Source organism: Setaria viridis, chromosome 9 (assembly GCF_005286985.2).
Source record: "Setaria viridis chromosome 9, Setaria_viridis_v4.0, whole genome shotgun sequence".
Lineage (NCBI taxonomy): Eukaryota > Viridiplantae > Streptophyta > Magnoliopsida > Poales > Poaceae > Setaria > Setaria viridis.
The window spans coordinates 53,689,995-53,715,108 of NC_048271.2; the positions used below are offsets into that span (position 1 = coordinate 53,689,995).

Below are 25,114 nucleotides of genomic sequence, written 5' to 3' on the forward strand. Positions count from 1 at the left end.
AGATATGATTTTGTCCGCAGCGCCGCTCACAGGACCAGTAGATTTTCTGACAAGTCGGCAACGACGAGAGGATCTTGGGAGGTTGCCACTGGGACACCCTTCATAGCTGTCCTTCCTGTAGCTTATGCATCAGCTTAGCAGAGCCTCTCATCTCAGCAATAGATTGTCGTTTGCTATCATGAAAGCTCGCAGGTACGTCTCATGGAAGAGACTTAGCCAATGGACGCGCATGGGTGGTATCGGGTATGGTATGGTCTTCGACTGTAAGAATCTGCCTGCAAATACTCCCTCCGTTTCAAATTGTAAGTCATTCCAAGAATCTTGAAGAGTCAAAGTATCTCAAGTTTGAACAAATTTATATGATACTATAATAACATTTACGATGTCAACTAAGTATCATTAGATTCTTTATCAATTATATTTTCATAGTATATCTATTTGATGTCATAAATTTTTATATTTTTCTCTATAATTTTGATCAAACTTGAGATGCTTTGACTCTCCAAGATTCTTGGAATGACTTACAATTTAGGACGGAGGGAGTAAACGATATTGACCACTAGCGACGACGAGGGCTGCTTCCGCGTTGGCCACTGCTGGTAGGCTGGTAGCCGTTATCTAGCACAGTAGCACACCCTCACTACTCAAATGGTGCAAAGCAAGGACAATCAAACTACTGGTACTAATTGGTGGCTACCACCCAGTTCAACCAGTGACATTTACTAGCAGACAAGCACCTGGATGGTACGCAACTGCTGTTCACAATAACATGGTAAGTAAAGGGTTTCACTAGGTCTATAAAGGTCGCCAAAAGATATTATTGTCGTGACAGTTCAACAGAGATATTGTAACAGGCTTCGAATGTTCTACCCTATTGAGATGACAGTTTCTTTTTTTTATACTGATAGAGATGACAGATTGAATCTTTAATCTGAGGCTCAACTTTGAACAAAATATATGAAGATGCCAAGGCTGAAATTTGGTTTTTGAACGGCACTGAGATTACGGACTGGGCTAACAAACGAGGCAAAAGGGAACAAATACATAACGACCTCACTCCACTTAAGGGTCTGACAATAGCAACTGTATGTGACCACGGAAAAGAGAACTAGCACTCAGTCAGCGTGTCAGAAACAATCAAACAGATCTCTTACACCAAGGCCATAAAAGTAGTATTCCTGAGCACCTTAGTGCAATACTGAAATGTAGCAGAGACAGTGGAGACATTTGTACACCTTAGAGAGAGTCACGGCCACACTCTAATACTCCAGTAGCACAGCAGAGGCATCAATGAACTTTAGGCACTGCAACGTTTGGCTTCTGAGCTGTCTTGTGCCCAGTTTCCACCACTGGTATGAAATCCACATGCCCATACTCGCACAAGCGAGGCAACACACAAGCTAAGCAGGAATCACATTGAGCCCTCGCTATCCATCGCCAAATGCAGAAGTACATCAGTCAATCAAACTGGCAATGCAATCAATGCCAATTGATGAATGGAAGACAGACGAGGAAAATGCGTAGTTCTGCCATCTCTGAGCACATCCAACTGTTGAGGCAACAAAATGATGGATGCAGTGATAGAGCTGAGCAGCTTGCACCATCGTAGGAGTACTGGAAGTTAGAGAACATGACTGATGCAGTGATCTCTGGGGAAGTCTGATGTTACTGAGCGGTCAACCAGAGCTGCAGCAGCAGGCGTCATTAACTATCAGTGCAGCCATCTCTGATGCATATGGAGTAGCTCAGGATACCCATGCATGACCACGGCTTGCAGACTGCTGAGCTCATGAACAGACGTGCCATTGGGATTCCAGCCAGCAACACACTCTTCCGAATGCCTTTTGTCTGCCAGCGTCTATCACCCTTCTGAATCCTGCCTGCCAACATGTGTGATAATTAAACAATGTTAACATAGCTTGCAACATGCAAATTCTAATCAATGCACATGTTGAAGATTAACTGTCTTTTCGTCAGTCCTGCTATTGTGAGTTTTATGTGCCCGTATCAATTGCAATGCAGCAGAGTGTTGCCACCCAAGATAATTGAACTAGTGACGTGTTTGAGATACAAAACAGAATTGCTGACAAACATAATAAATAAATGAGTCACTGACACCCGTACCATGAGCTGCAGTGCAGAATGCATGAAAAATTGTCCACGGTCCCACGTCAGTGAAGTTACTGAATTGATGCTTCCAACTTGCCAAACATATACATCCAGCTGCCAGCAAACGAATAAACTGAAGGTGAACATCATCAAACAGCAGTTGCAGAATGATTTCCAGTCTTTATTCACAATATGTGCAGTGCCCTACCTGACAAAAAAGACATCAAGATCCACCAATTTCTGTTACAGTGGTGCACAACTGAATTCCAAAATAGCCATAAAATTGAGCGTACTGTATTTAATGTCTGCACCGTGCAGGATCTTCTCGGAACTACAGATTTTCTGATTTGGTTAAAATTCCTGCAATACAATGTGGACCTCATAATATGCATTAAACTCTCCTTTGTAAGGTTCAGTATCTTTTAGAAGGCACAAGGCCAACATTATAATAGGAAAAGACAAAAAGAATGTGGCATATTACTCAGAGCAGTCTAAGTGAAGACAATATAATTAGGAAAAAATAAACCTAACAGAATCAACTGAAACATCGCCAGGCTATCAACAGAACTGCATTTGTAAAATAATAGCTGTAGCATGCTTAGTGGATTAGTATTTGAGGGGGCACCAGATTCCAGATTGGGATGGACTCATGAGCTTCCTCAATCAGTTCAATTTAAATGCTAAAACTTCATCAAACTTTAGCAAGCTAAACCAACTTCAGATTACACTTGAGTATATATTCAATGTCTTCCAGCAGATTCGCATAAAGCACATGCATAATAAAACAATCTCGTAAGACAAACATGCATTTATTGACCGAACTATTTGGTTATAGAAACAGCGTCAGAATAGTAAATGCTGGGACCTTTTTACGGAACAATGGCTTGTCATTGAGCCCGAGTAGAAACCATCTATTAAAAAGAAGAGGAAAGCTCTTGACCTGGAGATTTGGTGCTGCACGTGTAGTCTGGTACTCAAAAGATAACAATGTAACTATCCAGATGTCAAATATAGAAGCACAATAGATGCATTTGGAGAATTTTCCACCACGAATATCATCAAGCTTGTGCCTGTGTTACGAGTCCTCATTCTCCACAGGGGACTAAACTGAAAGAAAGATCCAAGTGTATCAAAGATGTAAGTCGATGGGCAATGGACTCTGGGTGGCCTAACATATTATCAGATTCAGACATTTAGGCAAGGGACTGCTGGGTTTCCTGAAAAAAGGTTGGACCCAGTTGAAGGTTCAGTGAGGCTCTTGGCAAAATTCTTGGTTTGCGTCAGCCTAGCCCCAGGGAGATGCTGTTTGGTTGGCTGCCCTGAGCCTCTGAGACAAACACACCCTTCAAATCAACTGAGCTAGATGCACCAATACTTTCAAGGCAATAGCTGTATGCAGTAAGTATAGCTAAATATCAGAAACTCACATAGAACATGTAAAATGCCTAGTAAAAACATAATGCCATGCCCACTGGGAAATTAGCCGTTCTCTCTGCTGCCTCCATGTAACAGTCCATATGTTGCTTGGTTGGCAAAGTGCTAAAAGGTAGTCAACTGAAAAAAGCCTGGTAAAGTAGTTTAAGAGAATCAAATCAATCACAAGCTAAATACATCGCTAAAAGTCATGAAATAAGGTGTTATCTAAACATGAACGGAGTAACTTAAATGGCAATAATATACACTTCGTATATGCTAGCTATACGCTCAGATGACTTCCTTTATAATATATTGGGAAAACTATATTTGTGCCACTGTCAATTAAGGCATCGATATTTGCCATTGCTTTTGTAATATCTAGACTCATGCCACCATTGTTCCATTTATGACACTGACATACTATCACCAGTGGCATGAATCAAACAAGCTTTAACACTAAAATTGGTATGGCAGTGGTATAAATGGAACAAGTTTTACACAGTGATCACATGATTTTAAATATTACAAAAGCAATGGCAAACATCAAAAGCATAATTGGCACAAATCTATTTTTCATAATATAAAATATCCGGTAAGGGCCTGTCCCTCCTGATTCTTAAAATAAGGAACTCAGGAGCCTTGATAATTGCAGAATATAAGCCTCGCTCCATACATGGTGCCACCTACAGCTACAGTTCTACACTGCCCACACCTCATGAAAACTGTCAATATTTTGATGCATTATACTACGCAGTATGAACGGCATAATCATTGACTAGCTTTCTTTAATAAGATTTCTGGCATGTTCAAATCACCAATTGCGTTATAGAGTAACAAATATATAACAATGGAAATGAAACTAAATAAAAGGCTTGAGGTTACACTGCTACAATAACACTTTACCATCAAATAATCTAAATATTGGCATTGATGAAGAAGCACTAGTCATTGCGGTCAGGTAGCACCGGCAATGAATTTGCTGGAAATACTGCATGACGCAACCCTTTCGCCTTCATCTTGATCTGCTCTCGAAGCCTACAAGCTTCTCTGAGGTCATCTGAGGAATCAGCACCACAGCTTTTGTAAGCATCTATGACTTGTTCTTGAAAGTCCATAGCAAGATTGTAGCTGCATCCAAAGTAGCATTAAATGTAAAAGCAGCCAAAAGCGATCCATGGTGTCTAAAAAGTTGAAAAGTGACTCCACAAGGAACCATGCTAAACATGCCAACAAGCACCAGCACCATTCAGCTGTAATTATGAATTGATGTTATTGAGCGTAAAAGCTACTGCTCAAGAAATATACAACTAAAAAAGCAAGCATATACATGAAAAATATATAAACAAATGCAAGGATACCAGATGCACCATCCAAGCTCTACTATATAATGTGCTAAAACATTTCCACAGCACAGTGATAGCATCAGAACATATAAAACCAACAAGCATTATTTACAGATAAATCAGAAAGCACCACGACAATGTACTTTCCAGATCAACTCTTAGTATATTTGATTTACAATAGGGTAAATCCCATCCTCCTATGTATGTGAATAGCGAAGGACTGTGATAAAGACTGATCCATTAATCAACATCATACTACTTTTATCAATGTTAAACTCTATTGAATTATATATGGTTATGGCACGGCTTTACAGTTTCCGTATTGGTGGAAAGAATAATGTCAAGGTGCCCACAAGGTTACTTAATGCTATTTTGCAGTCATATGTTATGGTATGGCCTCCTATCTCTATTTATTCACAATAAGAAGTATATACAAGGTTATGGTATGGCTTTGCAGTTTCTGTATCGGCAGCTTGGTAGTCAAGGTGCCCACAAGGCCACAGTTATTTGCTTAAAGGGCACTTGGATAGCACAACGGCACTAACTTGCAAGCAATAATTGAGTACCAAGGTAGCACGACTATATCAATACAAAAGCATACCTCAACAGTGCAAATAGTCAAAACATAAGCATGCGAATGAATTACCTTCCCATCACGCCGTATGCATTTGCAATGGACTGAGTTGTGTCAATGGAATCCTCATGCGTTGGCCCAAATGTAGCATGTATAATACCCTTTGCAAGCATGAGGAACTTCACAGCTGATTCAGGTCGGTCCATCCCGAGATAGGCCTCGCCCAAATTCTTATAAGCAAAACCTAGCCCAAAGTGCTGCGGCCCAAAGCAATTCTTCAACTTCTCAACTGCAGTCTCCAGATAAGGAACAGCCTCAGCAACTCTTTCCGAATGCAGTAGGAGCCACCCCATCCTTGCAGAGATGCTGCCTTCAATGTGCTGCATCTCCTTGGCATCCTTGAGAATTGCAAGTGTTTTCTTCATCAAGCTTAAAGACGTTTCAAACTCTGCCATTGCCTCGTGTAACAATGATATCTCAGCATATGCCTCAGCAACTCGCCCAGGGTTCATGGAATCATTTGTGTCGATAATCCCACGAGCAATTTCCAAGCACCGTTTTGAGTCCGAGATCCTCTCCTGGGAGGTCAAGATCTTTGCCATTGCAACATATGCTAGTGCACGTTCCTCGCTCTCCTTGTCGGCCCGCTTCATCACCCTCTTAAGGTCATTCAACGCCTCCTCCGATTTCCCCAACAAAATACGGATATTGGCCCCATCAATTTCAACCTGGGAAAGCTCGACATTCAATCCCAATTGCTCATACACCATCTTAACCAGCTCAATTTGCTCCAGTGCATCCACATGGCGACCTAACCCAGTATAGACAACTGCAAGAAGCCGCCGGACCTTAGCCACTTCTTTTGAGTCCAAACCGAATCGCCCCTCTGCAATCCCCAACGCCTTGGAACACAACGGCAGCGCCTTGTCAAAGTCCAGCACTCCCGCATAGGCCTCGGCGGCATCCCTGTAGGCGTCCCCCAGCTCCGCGCTCCCTTCATCCAGGCAGCCGCTCTTCAGCTCCAGCGCGCGCCGGAGGTCGCCCACCGCGTCCCACCGCCTCCCCACGGCCATCTTCGCGCGCGCCAGCTGCTCGTGCACGGCGGCGCCGACCGCAGCCACCTCGGGCTCCCGGCGCCCCCGCGCGGGGGCCAGGTGGTCGACGATCTCCGCGGCGGCGCCGAGGGACTCGAACCCGTCGCCGGCGAGGCCGACGCGGGAGGCGGCGGCGCCGGCGAGGCGGAGCGCGCGAGCGACGGGGAGCGACCACCCGCCGTGGGACTCGTGCAGCGGGGCAACCGCCTTGAGGGCGAGGTCAAGGGCCTTGCGGTGGTCGCCCTCGGACTCGTGGAGCTCCGCCGCCTCCAGGAGCGCGAGGCCCGCGGGCTTGGACGCCGGCGGCGGCGCCGCATCGGGAGGCGGAGGAGGAGGGGACGGGGTTAGGGTTTGGGTGGAGAAGGGAAGGCGGTGAGGAAGCGGGTGGTGGGGAGGCGGCGTGGGGAGTAGCGGGAGTGGGGATCGGGGGCGGAGTGGCCGGGAGAGGCAGGCGAGGAGGAGGGATTTCGGGAGCCGCCGCATCGCTGGGGTTTACCGGTTGGGCAGGCGAACGAGGGTTTTAGCAATTTTTGGGTGCCTCGCGAAGGCGAAGGCGCGGCACGCTGGCACGCGACGAGTATATGGCAGAGGCGCAGAGCGCAGGGCCGAGAAGTCTAGGCGAAGCTGGGTGCTGGTGTGGCTTGGGGAGATCGCCATCGCGCTCTGGAGACTGGAGACATGGACTCGGCCGACGGCCGGTGTTTCCTTCCCTCTGCTGCCGCCACGGCGTGATGGGCTGCGGGCTTGGACACTCGACTGGCCGCGTGATCGCCTCGCTCGCACCGTCACAGGACTCCAGGCAGCCCGCGGCATCGAGCTGAAGCAAGGCCAATGTTGCCTTGGATTCTGACCCAGCACACTCTGTTTTGCAATGGACCAATCCATCTGATCCGATCTGCCATTCTGCCCTGCTACACCAAATAGCGCAAACGATGCGAAAAATTCTCACTTCTGAGCCAAATCCACACAAACAGAGAACATTCAGAGCAGCACAAAGACGATTCAACCAACGGCGGCATCATATGACAACCCTTTTCATTTTTCTGAAACAAAAAAGATGCCAATAGCTTTTGCGCAAAGGCCACCATCCTGCGTCAAAATGGAATTCGCGCTCTATGGTTTTTTTAAAACGAGCAACTGAGCAGTCCTTCAAGCACTGACGAGTAATAAATTGAGCATAAAGCATCTGGACCTTGGCCATGTTAGTGTTTCGTCTTTACCATCTTGTTCTCAGAACCTTCAAGGGGCTGAAAGAGAGGGGCACATTGTGGAGTTCCTTGCTCCACAATGACGGCTATCACAAGCTGCCTACATAAACACTGAGACATAGGCTGTTGTTACCACTACCGAACCAGCTTAGACACTACACACTTGTGCTTGGCCGAGTAGTGACCTTGCACTCGTGATACTATAGTTCGGCAGAAATGGCTCTTCCCAACAATGGAGCGGGCGGGGTGTGGAGGAGGTACGCGCCTCACGCTCTGATGACCCTGGTGCAGCTGTGCTACACAATCTTGTACTTCATCACCGAGGCTGCCTTCAACAGGGGGCTCAACCCCTATGTCTACGTGACTTACCGGCATCTTCTCGTCGGCGTCCTCCTATGGCCGTTCGCATCCTTCTATGAAAACTAAGGACAGTTCTTGTGCTAAAAAGCCTGAGATGAAGAGTGAGACATGTTATGCTCTGAACCTTGCTCATTCTTTTGTTTGGTACCTTGTTCTGCAGGAAGCTGAGGCCTAAAATGACTATCATGCTGTTTTTGGAGATATTTGTACTATCACTGCTGGGGTAAAAGCGTGTCTCTTCTTTAAAAAAGAAACTGAACTTACATGAACATGTCACTGATGACAACCTTTTCTTGATCGTGCAGGGTGCTTAACTCTGAACATGTATTTCACAAGCTTGAAGTACACATCTCCAACGTTTGTCACTTCGACAGGGAACGCTGTCCCTTCAATCACGTTTTTCATGGCCATCATCCTTAGGTCATACCCTGCCCTGGTATAAATCTTCTTTGGGTCCAAAAATGCAGGTGTCATCTATGAAGAGGTACCCAGCCGAGCTCTCACTGACAGCATGGATCTCATTGGTAGGAGGAATACAGTCGGCAGTTTTCGCGGTGATTATGCAGCACAAGCAGGAAGATTGGCTGATAGGCTTCGGCCTCAAGTTCTGGTGCATTGTGTACACAGTATGTGACAATATATCCAAGCTTCCACACAAAATGGGCTGCCATTCCTGATTCCTGTGTTGATAGTGTGCACAAACTGTTCTTCAGGGAATTGCTTGCAATGGCTTCACAATCTTCATTCAGCTATATTGCACCAAGAAGAAAGGGCCAGTCATCAGGTGGCATGTCGTTCGCTGGAGATGGCTGCCTTGCGTTTTTTCACTTTGAATGGATGGTCCTTTAATTTGCGGAATTTGCGGATTGGTGTTTAAAATTTGGTTTACTTACATATTGTTTATGGGAGTGTAGCTTTTGTGCTATTACTTGTAATAATTAAGGTCTGATCCCTCTTCGTGAATGAGGGTGAAGCCGGATGTTTTTTCCATTATCTAAAAAAAAGGAAAGGGCCAGTCTTTGTTACCATGTTCAATCCCCTCTTAACAGTCATGGTGGCCATCCTAGCCTACCTCATCTTTGGCGAAAATTTGTATTTTGGAAGGTATGAGATGCATGAATTTACACCTGAAATCCCTTTCTGTTGATGACTGCATACATGAATGTTCTAGTTGATCTGCAGCATAATTGGAGGGGCGCTTGCAATTCTGGGCCTTTACATGTTGCTGTGGGGCAAGGACAAGGATCAAGAACAAGAAGCGAGTAAAGAGCAGGAGCCTGAGTTAGATCACGAGAAGCAGGAGAAGGTAGACGATATTTCTTCAGGCTGAAACGACTCTGGAGCGCCACAGACGGTGAATTGAAGCAAAGCAAGTCAAAACCAAACGCCAAAGGCCCATGTCCCGCTTCTAATAATCCAGGGCCAGGCTAGTTCGCTAGGATCAACGAAACTAGTACACTACTACAGGGTCACTACTGCCAAGGTTGTGGTCTAAATCAAGCAAAAGCCATGGCTGATAGCGAGGAGCCGAGGAAGAGGTTATTTTGGTAGGGATGGTCTTGGAGCCAGCGCAGAATTGGAGCCGTTAACTTGCATTGGAGGACCATCAGATTTTTTCCCTCGCGAATCCTGGTCGAATTAATTTTTCTAGGATAAGCATATAACGATTCTCAACATCACCAGTAAGAAATCCATGGATTATTTGCCAGCTTTTTCTCAGACATCCATATAAGCTGACATATTGCTGTTATTACAAACTATAAGAGTAACACACACAAAAATGTAAGCAAATTAAAAGTTTTTCTCACCAAATGCAGTTACCAATGGTAAGGCTGCACGGACAGCAGTGAACAGTACACACAAAGGCATTTGGGACAATAAGTCAAATTGACAGTTAAGAAACTAATCTTTTTTTTGGAACCAGTTAAGAAACTAATCAAGGAAATCAAGCAGCTAAAAACGATGATGCCAACTGCGTTCTGACTGCGGCGATGCTGAATCGAATTTAAACAAGCTCTGAATTTAAAACCATGAAAATTTGGAAATGGAATTGAAGTAGAGAAAACTGTCAAAGGTATGCCATGCTCCCGATTGTTAGCATCTTAATGAAGGTATGTTTGCACGAATTATGTGTGCAAAAATGTTCGTCTATGCATGACCTTAGCTTTGAAAGAACAGCGAGGGTTTTAAGAGGACGACGCGAGTACCGTGGGTGCAGAAGCAGAAAGACGGCGGTGCCATCGGCCATGCATGGGCGACTAGCCCACGAGGCAGGCTGGCGAGGAGCAGCGCCGCCGGCAGGACGAAGAACACGCCGCAGACGAAAATTGTCACCGCAGAAAGAAGCCACGCGTCAACTCTCAATGTACGCGCGCGACGCGCCATGGCTCGGTAATTCGGCATTAGTGCGCTTGGCTCGCTGCCGCCGGCGGGGGAGAAGGGGAAGAGATTGGAACAGAAGAATAGGATTCGGAGGACGCAACAGCCACGAGGAGGGAAAGGTGAGATCGGGAGATCCTTCTTCACTATCGGAAGCGGCCCTCCGGCAAGTTCATGTCGCCCGCGGCGGCAAGGGCTACAGTCGGCGGCGGCGGACAAGGTAGCCATGGTCTTGGAGAGCGCGGCGAGGATGGCAGCCAGAAACGGTGGAATTTTTTTTATCCAAATAGGGTTCTAATGCATATATTTGGATCGCGGAGAATAATCGCGATCCAAAATAGGGTGTTTTCTGAAAATATTTGAATCGCAATTAAGGGGGCGTTTGCTTCCACTGACTTATTTTTAGCACGTGTCACATCGAATGTTTAGATACTAATTAAGAGTATTAAACGTAGACTATTTAGAAAACCCATTACATAAGTGGAGGCTAAATGGCGAGACGAATCTATTAAGCCTAATTAATTCATCATTAGCAAATGTTTAATGTAGCAACACATTGTCAAATCATGGACTAATTAGGCTTAATAGATTCGTCTCGCCGCTTAGCCTCCACTTATGTAATGAGTTTTGTAAATAGTCTACGTTTAATACTCCTAATTAGTATCTAAATATTCGATGTGACGGGTGCGAAAAATAAGTTAGTGGAAGCCAACGAGGTCTAATAGTCACGGTCTTTTTTTGAAAAACGTTTTGACCGGGATCCACCCTGACGCGCCTCCTCCTTCTGATCGCAGCCTCGCGGGCGGCCGACGCCGACGGTAGGCCTGCAGGAGCTGCCGGCTGCCGCCCCCCTCTCCGATGGAGAATCCGTTCTGTGACGAGGGGATCGAGGAGGGACACCGGGCGGCTGCGAAGCAGCACAGGAGTGCAGGAAGGGACTCGGGAGGGGCGGCCGCAAGTCCGCCGCACCCCATCGCCGGAGCCGAACATGGAGACGACCCACGAGTCATCACCTTCTCAATCTCGCCGCATCCCGCATCCCGCATCCCGGAGGACGGCGACGCCGACGACCACGGTCTGCCCACGGCGTCCCTGCTCGGCCTTCCAGGCTTCCATTGGCGCCGTTGATTCGAGTCAAGGTGTTCTGTATTGCAGTTCATCTGCTCAGCGCTGAATCATTTGAGGCAAAGCTCCGTTGCTCACGTTGGTGCAGGGATTCTGATCACTTCCCTTCTCATGTCATGTCAAGGCAAGAGGGATCTGAGGAACTTCAACTGAATCTGCTGTGACTGAATGAGTAAAAATGACGAGACTTCAAACAGCCGATGATGATATCGCTCGACACCACATGGAAACTGAAGGAATAAACAGGCATCGCAAGTTCAACAGCGTCCTTTCGTCAGCACACGACGCATCGTTTTAGGGGTAAACAAGGGCATTCTTCCAATGTGCGAGATGTATGCTTCAAGTAAAGGAACAGAGACAGAGTTGGGCACGTCGACAACGGACCTCTGCATTTCATTCTTCAAGATGATGATCCCGGCTCGCGTCAGAAGCAGAACAAACGCTGCATTCTTAGCAACTTGCGCGTGCAGAGAAGTATTTCCAAATTCAGAGTATTCTTTTGGCCGCGACCATGGCAAATACGGATCTCCCTCAGTGCGCCACTGGGTGCTGGTAGGTTCGTACTATGACATCGTTTTTGTTTCCCTCACGTTGTTCCTTTCGAAAAGAAAATTGCAGCGATAGGTCAGGGATCTTGACATCTTGTATGCAAACGCTAAGTACATTTTTTTTTTCAGTAAAAAAGTTGAAGTCGGCCTAGTACTTGCCGTAGTTCCTCTAGAAAGACGTCGCGGAAGAGACGCCGGGTCTGCGGGCAGAGGCGCACGCAAGATGTGCCCGCAATTTTCCGTACGCGGAGCGAACGGAACAGTCACGCGCTAGTCGTGCGCACGCGCAGGTGTTACCCAACACAATAGTCCAACACACCATCTTTGCTGGCCGCGAACGCCGTGCCGAAAATTCTCTGACGATCGGAACGAATCCAAAGGGGACGACACATTATTCAGTTATTGGCTGCCTCAGGAATTGAGGATCGATTCCTCGTAATGCAGACCGGCACTACGGCGGTCCCCTGAGGAGAAAGAAGAGGAGACAGGATGCCTACCTGGACGCCACATTCTCGCACATCCCACTAGAGATAGATGTTTGCCACTTATGCCTGGTATATCTGACTAGCTTTTGCACGAAATAAAGTCAAATCCGGCGTCCAAACGAAATTCTTGTATTGCACGAACAAGAAATCCGGTTAGGTGCGCACGTATCCGTCTTCTGAACGGCCCGTAATGCATGCACTGTTCCTTTTTTTTTACGGAGTAGAGGTCAATCATGTTGTGGATCGCGCACGCTGACAGGGATTTACGGAGAGGTAAGAGCGATTACTGACCACAAGTTCTTGATCGGGAGCAATTTGTTTATGAGTGGATTCTCCATTGAATCTTTAGGTGTTCCAGGCTTATAAAACAAGGAGAGCTAGCTTAGCGCTTTAGGCAAATGGTACGTCCATCCTTGAAGCACTTGGTGAGCAATCGAGCTTAAAGCATTTGCTTTACCCCGTGGTAGCTAGCTAGTGTTCTGGCTTTGCCGATTTGCTTTAAAACATTTGTCTTTTTTAAAAGAAATGTCAAACTTTTTAATATCAGTATGCAGCCGCAGGATGCTTGTATCCACTTCCACTATGCGATTGCTTTCAGCCGCTGCAGCTCACGTAGCAGCATATAGCTGGAAAGAGACAAGAGGAGAGCACCAATTTGGTCACAGAATCAGGTCTCGTTTGATTACTTTGCTTATTTTTAGCATCTGTCACATCGAATATTTACTAATTAGGAGTATTAAACGTAGACTATTTACAAAACCCATTACATAAGTGGAGGCTAAACGACAAGACGAATCTATTAAGCCTAATTGGTTCATGATTTGACAATATATTGCTACAGTAAACATTTACTAATGATGGATTAATTAGGCTTAATATATTCATCTCGTCGTTTAGCCTCCATCTGTGTAATGAGTTTTGTAAGTTTACGTTTAATACTCCTAATTATTATCTAAACATTCGATATGGCATGTGCTAAAAATAAGCAAAGGAACCAAACGGGACCTCACTCAGTCGAGCGCTAGTCTCAGGCCTCAAGGAGTGATCCCGTTGCAATTTCAGACAATCCAACAAAATGTTCAGCTGAACCTGCATTTCTTGGCTCTGAATCGAGCTGCTGCCTCTTCTGTTCTCGATTCAGAACTGGAAATCAGACACCGTTCTCGATTCAGAACTGGAAATAATCAGACACGTACAGCACAGTTGCAGCAGACTGTACACTGTCATCATGCAGTGAATTAAAAATCTTGGCCTAATCTGGGGACCAGGCTCGCTATATTTGCTAGTAATTGCTAATCTTCCCCGCACTACAAATACTGACCAAAACCGAAAGCATCTGCACCGTTGCTAGTGCAAGTCTAGCAGGAGCGCTCCAATTCAGCTTTCGTACGATGCCGAATCACCCCTTGCTAGCCCCCACCATTCTTCCATCTGGTCTTCCCGGTATCAGCATCTGCTCGGCTCATCCAAGCCGACGCCGACACCCGCGATAAGTTTTCATTTTCTTCTTCAGGAAGCGGAGCACCCATCGTGAAATCCCTTGTGCTCCTCTTGCCGTTGGCTCTTGCTGTTTCAGGTAGCTACCAGGCGATCACGTTCACGTTGACAGCACCATGCATCAGGAATTCAGGTAGTAGTGCGTGGGTGACTGGGCGAGTGGGATCAAGTACTTCTCCACCCCACGCCACGGCACCAGACTACCAGACACCAGAGCCCACAAGCCGGATGCCTATATAAACCAGGCTGCTCTTACCACAACCGATTCATCTTTTCTCCTGAGAAACTGGTCACGCTTGGGTTGAGGGGCAGTGGAGATAGGAGTGATCCCGCAGAAATGGCTCTCGAGGTCGCTGAGAAGGGAGGGGTGTGGCGGCGGTACGCGCCGCACGTCCAGATGGTCCTGGCGCAGCTGTGCTACACGCTCATGTACTTCATCACCGAGGCCGCCTTCAACCGGGGGCTCAACCCCTACGTCTATGTCACCTACCGGCACCTGCTCGTCGCCGTCCTCATCTGGCCATTCGCCTACTACCATGAGAGGTAAGCTCATCGATCTCTCTTCAGATAGGATGTATTGAGGGAGGAGGGTGAACAATTCATGTTCTGAGTTCTCTGAACCTTTTTGCTCATGCTGGTGTGCCTTTGCTGCCCTTTCCTGCAGGGGGTTGAGGCCCAAAATGACATTCATGCTGTTCATGGAGATATTCGTGCTGTCGCTTCTCGGGTAAGAACAAGATCAGATAGCTGAAACTGTCTTTTTTTTTTGCACCTTTCCCGAAGAGATAAAAGAAACTGAAACAAAAAAGAAACTTTCACGAAAATGCCGAAGTGAGAGAGAAGAAATTTTAACACGTCACGCCCTTCGTCAATGCAGGGTGAGCTTGACTCTGAACATGTACTTCGCAAGCCTGAAGTACACGTCCCCAACGTTCGTCACTTCCATGGTGAACACCATCGCCTCCATGACCTTCGTCATCGCCATCATCCTCAGGTTTAGTTTACACGCCCTCGTCCTTGGCAGCCTTTTAACATCTGGAGATGCAAGCTTCTTTCAGTCTGACGGTTCCACTGACGTCGTCCATGTCGAGTTCAGGATGGAGATCGTGGACGCCAAGAGCCTCCGAGGGCTCGCCAAGATCGCAGGGACCGTGGTGTCTTTCGCCGGGGTGACCACCATGACCCTGTACAAGGGAGCGGCGATCAAGTGCCTCTGGAAGTCGCCTGTTCACATCCACGGCGGCGGAGGCGGCGCCGTCGCGCATGACAGTTGGGTGAAAGGTTCAGTCCTTGCCGTGGCCAGCTGCATATGCTGGTCCATCTGGTACATCATGCAGGTGCTTACCTCCGATCCATCACACACAAATTAAAACAACCACCACTAGCATGAGTGTGTTTATGCGTCTCAAACTCTAATTTGATCGGATCATGGCATGGCAGGCATCATCTCTGAAGAGGTACCCGGCCCAGCTCTCGCTGACGGCATGGATGTGCACGGTTGGGGGGGTACAGTCGACTGTCTTCACGGTGTTCATGCAGCACAAGCCGGAAGACTGGCTCATCGGCTTCGGCCTCAAGTTCTGGTGCATCGTGTACTCGGTAACTTCAAAACGCGAAATTAAAATTGGCTCCCATTTCGTTGATGATGTTGATCGCTGTTTACATGTGTGTTCTTCATCAGGGACTCGCCTGCAACGGCTTCACGGTCTTCGTCCAGCTGTGGTGCACCGAGAAGAAAGGCCCCGTCTTCGTCACCATGTTCAACCCCCTGTCGACGATCATGGTGGCCATCCTGGCCTACTTCATCTTCGGCGAGAACCTGTACGTCGGAAGGTATACAGGAAACGCATGGTGTTAGAAAATTACTCCTGAAGTTTTTAATGTTCTTGTGGTTTAATTTTCTATGACTGAATTTCTAATGTTTTTTGCTGATATGCAGCATAATCGGAAGTGTGGTTGTAATTCTGGGCCTGTACATGTTGCTGTGGGGCAAGGAGAAAGACCAAGTGCATGGCGCGAGCAAAGAGCAGGAGCTCGAGCTGGACTGCGAGAAGCAGGCGAGGAAGGCGCGCGACGTCTACGCCGTGCAGCAGAACGGCACCGAAGCTCCCATGACGGTGAAGTGAAGGGATCAGATGTTCAGTTCGGTTTTCTTGATGTACAAAGTTGCACCGATTCTCACCTGAACTTATGCAACGCGGAAAACAGGTTGTCTGAATGTGTGGCAGACGTCTGTCACATGGATCATCGCTGTGCTGTGTATACCAAATCCAGTAATCCGTGATCCTTTTTCTGAACGAAGGTGAGTCTCTGATCCTGACGTCGAATACTCCCTTCGTCCCGCATAGACCGTTCGTTTAGAAAATTTTAGATAAGGTAGTAGCAATACTAAAAGTTCAAAGTATCCTTAATAATTCTTTTTAATCGGATGGAATACCGAGTAGAATTAATTATGCATGCACGATTGCAGTAGTTGTCGAACCTATTAGCCTTCCTTATCTAGTGAGTCTGGCTCGAGCATCGATATTGGGAGTAAATGATCAATTCGTTTATTGGGTCGAAGGTATTATGAGGGTCTCTGTTGGATTGTCTGAAAGTTATATGAATATTCTTTGTGGGACAAGTTTTGAAGGTTAAACGAGGAGAGGAAGTATATCAGTTGTAGCAGCCGTAACACAAGTGATTTTCGCCTTTGCCGTTCCAAAACGAACAATAAAAAGGGCATCCGTGACAAAAGGGTTATAGGCCGAACGGGCTAACAAGATAGTGGGCCTGCCCTGGTCCGGCTCACTCTGCTTTCATGGGCTAGTTTGCCAACGCTTCCAACAACTTCGCCAGATCTTTGAACTTTTTTTATTCGTTAGACCTTTGACTCGGGAGGCGTTTGGTTCCCTTTGCTTATTTTTAGCACGTGTCACATCGAATGTTGAGATACTAATTAGAAGTATTAAACGTAGACTATTTACAAAATTCAGTGGAGGTTAAACGGCGAGATGAATCTATTAAGCCTAATTAATCTATCATTAGCAAATGTTTACTGTAGCAACACATTGTCAAATCATGGACTAATTAGGCTTAATAGATTCGTCTCGCCGTTTAGCCTCCATTTATGTAATAGGTTTTGTAAATAGTCTACGTTTAATACTCCTAATTAGTATCTAAACATTCGATGTGCATGTAACCAAACCAGGCCTAATAACATCACCGCCACTTTCAAAGATGTTTTGTTGAGTATTTTTCGTTAAAAAACAAACAAAACGAAGTAATCCTAGATATAGTTTCTTTTGCGAAGCTTGGGTTAGTTGATTTTGTGATTGTTGAATTTATTATAAACATCTTAGTATCTTACTATGCGTCTATGTGGCCAACTACTAAAAATGTAATTAGCTGTAAATACAAATAAGAACGGCCGTGCGGGATTAGTACCTCGGAATGATTGATTGAAAAAATAATTAATCACCTGAGCGTATTTTTAAGCTTCTCGGATGATACTCCGTACTTGTAGTAATCCAAACCTTCGCGAGTTTCGAACAACTTCACCAGTAAAAAACACGTGACGTTCTTGTAAGCTCCACCGAACTTTGTCGTGACTCGCACGGATGTACTGACTGGCACTTCCTACGGTCAAGGTCGTACCGATGTTTTTCAACAGAGCGCAACCTCGGCTACCGTGCTTGTATCACAGCCGTCGCAGTGTGTTTATAAACGTTTGGACTCTGAAGGCAGTCAGGCACCGTTGGTGTTTTTTTCCCCTCTGATCTCTGAACAGCGAGCATGGTGTTTATTTAAGGCGCGTTTGGATACCGGCTAAACTTTAGTCTTGTCACATCGGATGTTCGGATACTAATTAGGAGGATGAAATATAAACTAATTACAAAACTAATTGCAGAACCTCTAGGCTAAATCGTAAGACGAATTTATTAAACCTAATTAATTCATCATTAGCGAATGGTTACTGTAGCACCACATTGTCAAATCATGAACTAATTAGACTTAATAGATTCGTCTCGCGATTTAGCCTAGAGGTTGTGTAATTAGTTTTGTAATTAGTATAGGTTTAATACTCCTAATTAGTATCCAAATATTTGATGTGACGGGAGCTAAAATTTAATCTCCTCCTCCCAAACACCCCCTTATTAAACATCTCTGAAGAATCAAACTGTGCTGTGAGTTTTTTTTTTTACGGTAGCGTCCGACGTCCCCAGCTGTAAAAAGTCATAAACCATCCTGGCCCAGCTGGAAAACAAGTGGCAGTAGTAAAAGCAGCCGCATTTACGCCACCCCTGCCACGGGCTGCGCTCGTACCCTGAGCTGTGCCCACGCTGTGCTGTGGTGGTCCCACCCCCACGACGCGGGCACCACACCACCTCCCGGCTCCCCACCTGCACGCCATTCCTCCACGCGCTTCCGGATTCAAAATTTCCCTCGAGACCGCGCCGTGGGCAGGCCACCCGCCACCCCCTCCGCCGCCGCCCAGCAGCGGACGGCGCGAGTTGGGCCAGCCGCGCGCGTCCGTGGGGGATCGTGCGGTCGCGTCCGCTCCGCGCGGCACGCGCGTGGGTTGCGGAACGGGACTGGAGATGGGCTAGTGGGGCTTGGGGGTATTCTGGTGAAATTTCTCCGAGATCCGGTGGTACTTGAGGCGACAGGGCCTCTCCGGGCGCGATTTGGTCCATGGATTTGCGGAAACGACCCTCGATTTCCATGAATTCAAACGGGCGCACCCAAACACGCAGTGGGGAAAATTTGAACGGGCGCACCAAACTCGCAAGGCACTGGGGACATCGGTGAAGCAAAGCAAGTTTGATTTCTACGGCAATTAACAGCTTCACTGAGCATTTGCTTCAGGCGTAATTTTTACTAGAGATAGCTGCATTGTTTGGCAACGAATGATTTTAATAACAACGTGGAAAATACGGTAACCAGACAATCTGTTTTAGTCAGGAATCAAGAAGAGCTACGGTGGTGGAATAATTTGCATATATACACTCCGTTGCAAATCTTAAATCATCATTTTTTGTTTGTCTTAAGTGACCAAGTTATAGGAAAAATGCATAAATATTTACAACAGGAAACTAGTTTCACTAGATAGACCATAAAATATATTTTGGTAGTACATTTATTTTATACATATTAGTATTTTTATAAATTTCTTTAAAATTAGATAAATTTTACTTAAAACACATGACATAATTTGAATGAAACCGAGTGAGTATTTTTATAAAGGAATACTCTTCATGATACATTGTATTCATGATAAATATTTTTGGAATTAAATGATTTTAATTTACATAAGATTTGTATGACGCATCGTCAATATTTAAAGAAAAAACTTTCATTTAATGTTTCACCACAGCTTACATGCCACCCAATGTTTGCCTCATATGCGGGGATCCTAGTTCCATAACACAAGTCAGCCGCGCATAGTTTTGAATAACATATTTATTGAAGTGACTATTTTGTGATCATCACCCATAGCATTACCATATTAGTTACCATGCACTACCCAAATACACTCTCACAAAAAAAAGTTAGCTGTGGTTTAAAATAAAACTCTGTATATGAATGTATTTTTAGCTTTTGCAATGAAAAGATGAAAATAGTTATATGAACACATGTTTCTTTTACCATCACATCAAAATCTGGTGAACCTTATTCATCCTTTACCTCCCCCACCCATCGAACTCCTTTCTAATGCAAGCTTGGATGATGACTTTCTCTCCTCAATTCAGACATTCTGAGCTAATTTTGCAAGCCAAGATGTGCCCATTCCGACATCATTCAATGATGGCGTTTCACATCTCACATATTGGGTTATGCAACCGTTGCTCCATGCACATCTGCCATCACTTCTAGTTTACTCTCCCATTAGCGACCTTCCCCTAAAACCAGCGGGCGGATGTACAGAGCCCTCCTACTGACCAAGAGCTCCATTAGAGCCAAAAGGAGGAAGATGAGGAGAAGAAGGGAAAAAGAAAAAGGAAAGGAGGAAAAAGTTGTGAAGATGGAGGAGGAGAAAGAAGCAAGCTCCTCTTAAGATTTAATTCTACCTCTGCCACTACCTAAAATAGACTTACTTTGGGGGCGTTTTCTTCTACTGTCTTATTTTTAGCACGTGTCACATTGAATGTTTAGATACTAATTAGGAGTATTAAACGTAGACTATTTACAAAACTAATTACATAAGTGGAGGCTAAACGGCGAGACGAATCTATTAAGCCTAATTAAGCCTAATTAATCCACCATTAGCAAATATTTACTGTAGCAACACATTGTCAAATCATGGACTAATTAGGCTTAATAGATTCGTCTCGCCGTTTAGATTCGTCTTATGTAATGGGTTTTGTAAATAGTCTACGTTTAATACTCCTAATTAGTATCTAAACATTCGATGTGACGGGTGCTAAAAATAAATCAGTGGAAGAAAACGGGACCTTTGACGAAGGCAATCTCAATTCTAACTCCCCTAATTAGAATTAGGTTGACCATCAGAGATGGGGAAGAAACTCCCCCACCCATGGCTCGGTGTGCCACGTCGAGTGAGAAAAAAAGAATGCAAGCATGAACCCTTGTGTTCTTCAACTCTTTCGCGAAAAAAAAAGTGAGCCAAATCTTCTCGATATAGGCTCACCCGCTTAACAAGAATACGTGGTTCCTACTCCACACGAGAACATTCCTAACAATACTGTATCCTTGGGTTCCACAACTAAACAACACACACATTCTCCACGTTCCTCTCACGTCGAGCTTGCTCGGAACATTCCTGCAACCTTCCAGCCGAGCCGGACTGGAAGGAGCAGAGGCGCGCAAAAGCAACGAAAGTGTGTGCGAGTGTGACGCTCAGGGAGACGGATGCAAATACCGCAGAACGCGAGGGGTGCGTCCCCACAAAGAGGTTAACCACCGCGTCGTTATAAGTACAGCGTGGGGCTCGCCTCGGACAAGCCCCCGGCCGTCTCCATCCCAGATTCCGAGAGCGCTCCACAGGCCAGGTCCCATCGCGCTGCGGCACCCCCCGGCCCGCGCCGCCTCTCCCATCCCGCCCGGTCGCCTCGCCGCCGCTGCCGAGATGGGGTTCGTGTCCTTCGTCGGGAGGGTGCTTTTCGTCGCCGCCTTCCTCCTCTCCGCTTACCAGGAGTACGCGCCCCTCCCCTTTCCTTCACCTGTCTTCTCATTCTCATTGTCGTCGTGCCTGCTCGCTGTGTCGTTTCGAGTCCGGTTTCGGTAGATCTGGCGCGGCGCCCGCGAAATCCGAGTGGGAATGGGCTCTGGGAGGACCAAAGTGCGTGGATCTCGCGGTGGATAGTTTGATTTGTGGGGTCAGGGGGTGCGGATCTGCTCATGTTTTTTTAACCGCTTGGTACACGAAACGTCGTAATTTTGGTCGTAGGCTTTTTTTCGATCTGCATCTGGGCAGTTGAATTTCCGCATTGATCTGGAGATTTGGAGGCAGCTGAAGTAGAACATCTTGTATGTACTTGTTTTAAGTTTCTTACTGCCACTTGTACTCTGATCTGGGGTTCGGATCTTCTACTCAGCTGGATTTGTGAGTTATACGTGCCATATAAAGTATTGCAACTGCTGCCGAATCAGCTTACATGTCATCCCACTAGTCAAAATTCAAATTAGGCCTAGTCAGCCTTCGGAGATTTAGTTTTTAAGGTTCATGCATGGATTTGAATCCGCATTGAGTTTAGCTGCTAGTTAGGAAGTAAGCGTAACATAATTCAACACCTCATCTTGGTAGTGGGATGCCAACACGCATGCAGCACAGCAATTATGAATCACGGGCAATTGTCATGGAACTTCCTCAATAGGAGTGAAATACCACTAGATCAAACTGGTCCACTGCCAAATCTTTCTTGGCTAATAAAAAAATACCTCTATTGGCTTACAGCAGTAACAACAGGGTTGTCAAGGTATGATGTGGGAAAGAGCAGTTTGGATTAGGTCTCCCCCAATTGGAGGTGATAAAAGAGCTCAAGTACAATCCTTAAGTTATCACTGGCGAGTTGTTGATTTCAGTTGCTATCAATGATTATGATGCCTCCTTGGGAGATTAGAGAAGTAACAAAACCCTAGATGTTCATTTTGCTGCTTCTGTTTGAGTGGAGTTTGTGAGCAGCAAAAACACACGCAGCAGACTGATCAAAATCACAAAAGCACTGCTGTTCCGGACTATTTTCTTCCCGCTTTCCTTTTTTTTTTGGCATATGTGTTGTGAACTTCTATTGCAGCAGTTGCAACTAGGCGAATGCCTTTTTTTTGTTGCTTCCGTGCTTTTTCAAGGAAGCATCATGATCATTAACTGCAACAGAAATCATTGTCTCACAATTGTATCTGTGCTTGGGCTCTTTGTCATCTGCATGTGAAGGATATAACACAAGAATGCTTCAACACTCCTGCCTAATGTGATTGTTGCCTAATCAAGTCATACTGCTACACAGTGTTGCCCACTTAAGGCTGAGTTTGACAAGTTTGGACTAGTGCCTAGTAGGAAAAAATCTTGACTAAAGAAGATCCATTTGACGGATTAGCTTGTTAGGGGAGTTCGTGAGTTGTGACATTGTTTTTGTTCGTATTAGGATCTATATTTTGTTCACCTTTCAGTATTATTTCCAATTGAGGTGTCCATAACCAGTTCACTGGAAGCACACCTCATATGTAATATAATTATAAACTTCCTTTGGCTGTCTAATTCTAGCTCACATGCCGAAGGATTCAGGATAGCTACTGTTCTGTTACTTGACCATATGTTAGATGACTTAATAGTCTTGGTACTTCATACCTGGTTTTACCCTCATTCATTAAAGTGTACTTTTGTGGGTGCAGGTTTAATGAATTTGGAACTGATGGTGGGCCAGCGGCAAAGGCCCTTCAGCCCAAGTTCAATGTGTTCGTAAAAAATATCTCTTCGCATCTTGGAGTAGCTGTGCCTCATATTGAGGTGATAATTTATTTTCATGGCATCTTTCTTGTTGATGTTGTTGATTGTTGTTTTGTGTAGCTTACATTTTTTCTTTTACCTACCCAGTTGAAGCATGTTATTGCTGCTACAATCGCTCTTAAGGGCCTTGGAGGTCTCCTTTTTATCTTGAGCAGCTCTCTCGGTGCTTACCTCCTGGTATGTGCTCTTTGCTCTGTTTGCTTTGCTGTCATCTATTTCCTTTAATCTTTCACCTTTCCTTTTATATAAGTAAATAATCACATTTGCATTCATCCCTTTATCTGAGAACTTCAATGGAAATGAAGGCTCTATGTCTAGAAGCACATGACACCTTTTTCGTATTTCGTGATAAAGTAGGATGCACATGCGCACATATTCATTGCTTAAGCTGCTCATGATGAAAATATTGCTCTTTGTCTAGTGAATTTTGCTATGCAGATAGCATCTTCATGTAGTCATTTGCTATTTTATTTTCAGTTGAATTTAAATGGCAACAATGTAAGTTTCGGTGTTCGAGTTGGGACTGTTCTGTGCGCATATTTGGGTTTCTGTTTTTTTTTTTAAATTTTACTTTCTAACATAATTGAACCTGGGTACCAGTTTTAATTTTCTTTTTGACTATTGAGAAACAGATAAGGATATCCTCACACGTTCATATTCTCTTTATGCTGTTGCAATCTGGATCTAAAAATCATTGTGTAATGATGCATATGGTTATGTTAATCTGGATAAAATGTTTGTTGTGTAACGATACATATGTTTAAAAATCTGAACCTACCAAGGTATGATCTTCCATGCTAAGCAACAAAATTTTCTTTTCCGTTCCATATGGTCTACTTTTATGTCTTGCATATACTTTTATCTAAGTTTCGACATGGTAGATCTTGTTTCTAACTGTTTTTTTGTTGCACCCTGTGGTTCTTTATTTGAGAACCTAATTAAGAGGATATTATTGTACTCCTCCGTTTTCAAATCTTTGATGTATATGACAAGCTACTTGCTAAAGAATGTATGCTCCATATTTCAGCATAAGTACACTATCTGATACTGTAGCTCTCCATTTGTTGGCCCTAGTAAATATTGATAATCAATCTTCAATCTTGACAAAAATGCACTATGATTTTTTGTATTGCTCACCTTGTGTCCGTTGCCCCATTTTTCAGCTGTTTTGCGTGATAGGGTGTTGCCTTGTGATGTACACATTGTTTGCTAAGCATCATCGCTTGTTTCTTGATGCTACTCCTGTTATTTTGCTACTATGTAATTTGTTTTGCTTTTGGGGCTTAGGTCATGCTATGTTTTTCCAGGATCTTGGTCCTTAGGCTCCATGGTGACATGCACTATTCTTTTTATTGTGAATTTAGACAAATCTGATCTGTTGGTTTGTCGGTGTAGCAGCCCTAGCCACTACTAATGAAGTATTTCATCTTTGCAGTTGTTGTACCTTGCCTTTGTCACCCCTATTGTGCATGACTTCTACAATTACGACATGGAGAAGGCAGAATTTGCCCAGATCTTTGGGAAGTTCACCCAGGTAATTGTTGTTTGCAATTCTGCTAAGCAATGCATAGTCTGTCAAAGTATATGAATATCACATGATACCTTGTGATTGCAGGATTTGGCACTCATTGGAGCACTTCTCTTCTTCCTGGGCATGAAGAACTCCATCCCAAAGCGGCAGGCCAAGAAGAAGGCTCCCAAGGCGAAGACGAACTAAGGCAATCTAGATAGTTGCAGCCGTAGGGGCCTCAGGCAGTGTCAGGAGACGGTCTATTTTGAAGCAAGCTGCGATGTGAGCCAATGCCGTCGTGCGGCGCTTTCATATGTATCAGATTCCATTTTGCAGGGCACGGCCCGAACGAAGGTGTGAGTGGTGGATTAGGCGACTAAATTGTACCATTATGTACTTGCGATTGGTTTGTTGGACTAGGTTGCCAATGATTAATCTTCTCCATTTGGTTTATCTTGCACTGGGCCTTGTTAGCAGTGCAGGAAATAGCTACAGATAATGGCTGGGAATTCTTTCTTA

The 25,114-nt window shown here is 45.2% G+C and overlaps 4 protein-coding genes across 13 annotated transcripts; 3 read left to right on the forward strand and 1 right to left on the reverse strand.

Moving 5' to 3' along the window:
- Nucleotides 1–1,024: 1,024 nt before the first annotated feature.
- Nucleotides 1,025–7,283, reverse strand: LOC117838562 (protein KINESIN LIGHT CHAIN-RELATED 3). Of its 10 annotated transcripts, none has more exons than XR_004636648.2 (6): nt 5,515–7,283; nt 4,429–4,653; nt 3,537–3,674; nt 2,318–3,216; nt 2,125–2,223; nt 1,025–1,880 (listed from the first exon to the last, which is right to left on the reverse strand). XR_004636648.2 is itself a non-coding variant. In XM_034718637.2 (2 exons), the coding sequence occupies exons 1-2, from the start codon at nt 7,017–7,019 to the stop codon at nt 4,467–4,469; spliced, it is 1,692 nt and encodes a 563-aa protein (XP_034574528.1). In that variant the 5' UTR covers nt 7,020–7,283; the 3' UTR covers nt 4,239–4,466. The 10 variants fall into 10 exon arrangements, 1 of the variants encoding a protein (XP_034574528.1); XR_004636643.2 differs by having other exon boundaries at nt 2,318–3,436; XR_004636644.2 differs by having other exon boundaries at nt 3,301–3,674.
- A 677-nt stretch (nt 7,284–7,960) lies between these two features.
- On the forward strand, nt 7,961–9,434 carry LOC117835812 (WAT1-related protein At5g64700-like). The gene is made up of 6 exons (XM_034715130.1): nt 7,961–8,145; nt 8,265–8,327; nt 8,410–8,461; nt 8,572–8,730; nt 8,818–8,888; nt 9,287–9,434. The coding sequence occupies exons 1-6, from the start codon at nt 7,961–7,963 to the stop codon at nt 9,432–9,434; spliced, it is 678 nt and encodes a 225-aa protein (XP_034571021.1).
- A 4,561-nt stretch (nt 9,435–13,995) lies between these two features.
- Nucleotides 13,996–16,385, forward strand: LOC117835998 (WAT1-related protein At2g39510). Its single transcript, XM_034715346.2, has 7 exons — nt 13,996–14,681; nt 14,803–14,865; nt 15,016–15,132; nt 15,235–15,475; nt 15,579–15,737; nt 15,820–15,971; nt 16,078–16,385. Exons 1-7 carry the CDS (start codon nt 14,476–14,478, stop codon nt 16,262–16,264), a joined length of 1,125 nt encoding a protein of 374 aa, XP_034571237.1. The 5' UTR covers nt 13,996–14,475; the 3' UTR covers nt 16,265–16,385.
- A 4,682-nt stretch (nt 16,386–21,067) lies between these two features.
- Nucleotides 21,068–25,114, forward strand: LOC117838836 (uncharacterized). Its single transcript, XM_034719008.2, has 5 exons — nt 21,068–21,275; nt 22,971–23,085; nt 23,173–23,262; nt 24,521–24,619; nt 24,701–25,114. The coding sequence occupies exons 1-5, from the start codon at nt 21,208–21,210 to the stop codon at nt 24,800–24,802; spliced, it is 474 nt and encodes a 157-aa protein (XP_034574899.1). The 5' UTR covers nt 21,068–21,207; the 3' UTR covers nt 24,803–25,114.

Bases quoted from the DNA above. Each gene is read 5' to 3' on its own strand.
- LOC117838562 (XM_034718637.2), bottom strand. From the start codon at position 7,019: ATGCGGCGGCTCCCGAAATCCCTCCTCCTCGCCTGCCTCTCCCGGCCA. The intron at 4,654-5,514 runs GTAATTCATTCG...CTTTGGATGCAG, and splicing joins GCATACGGCGTGATGGGAAG to CTACAATCTTGCTATGGACT.
- LOC117835998 (XM_034715346.2), top strand. From the start codon at position 14,476: ATGGCTCTCGAGGTCGCTGAGAAGGGAGGGGTGTGGCGGCGGTACGCG. The intron at 14,682-14,802 runs GTAAGCTCATCG...CCTTTCCTGCAG, and splicing joins TTCGCCTACTACCATGAGAG to GGGGTTGAGGCCCAAAATGA. The intron at 15,972-16,077 runs GTATACAGGAAA...GCTGATATGCAG, and splicing joins GAGAACCTGTACGTCGGAAG to CATAATCGGAAGTGTGGTTG.
- LOC117835812 (XM_034715130.1), top strand. From the start codon at position 7,961: ATGGCTCTTCCCAACAATGGAGCGGGCGGGGTGTGGAGGAGGTACGCG. The intron at 8,146-8,264 runs GTTCGCATCCTT...CTTGTTCTGCAG, and splicing joins GTCGGCGTCCTCCTATGGCC to GAAGCTGAGGCCTAAAATGA. The intron at 8,462-8,571 runs GTTTGTCACTTC...CCAAAAATGCAG, and splicing joins TTGAAGTACACATCTCCAAC to GTGTCATCTATGAAGAGGTA.
- LOC117838836 (XM_034719008.2), top strand. From the start codon at position 21,208: ATGGGGTTCGTGTCCTTCGTCGGGAGGGTGCTTTTCGTCGCCGCCTTC. The intron at 21,276-22,970 runs GTACGCGCCCCT...TTGTGGGTGCAG, and splicing joins CTCCTCTCCGCTTACCAGGA to GTTTAATGAATTTGGAACTG. The intron at 23,263-24,520 runs GTATGTGCTCTT...TCATCTTTGCAG, and splicing joins CTCTCGGTGCTTACCTCCTG to TTGTTGTACCTTGCCTTTGT.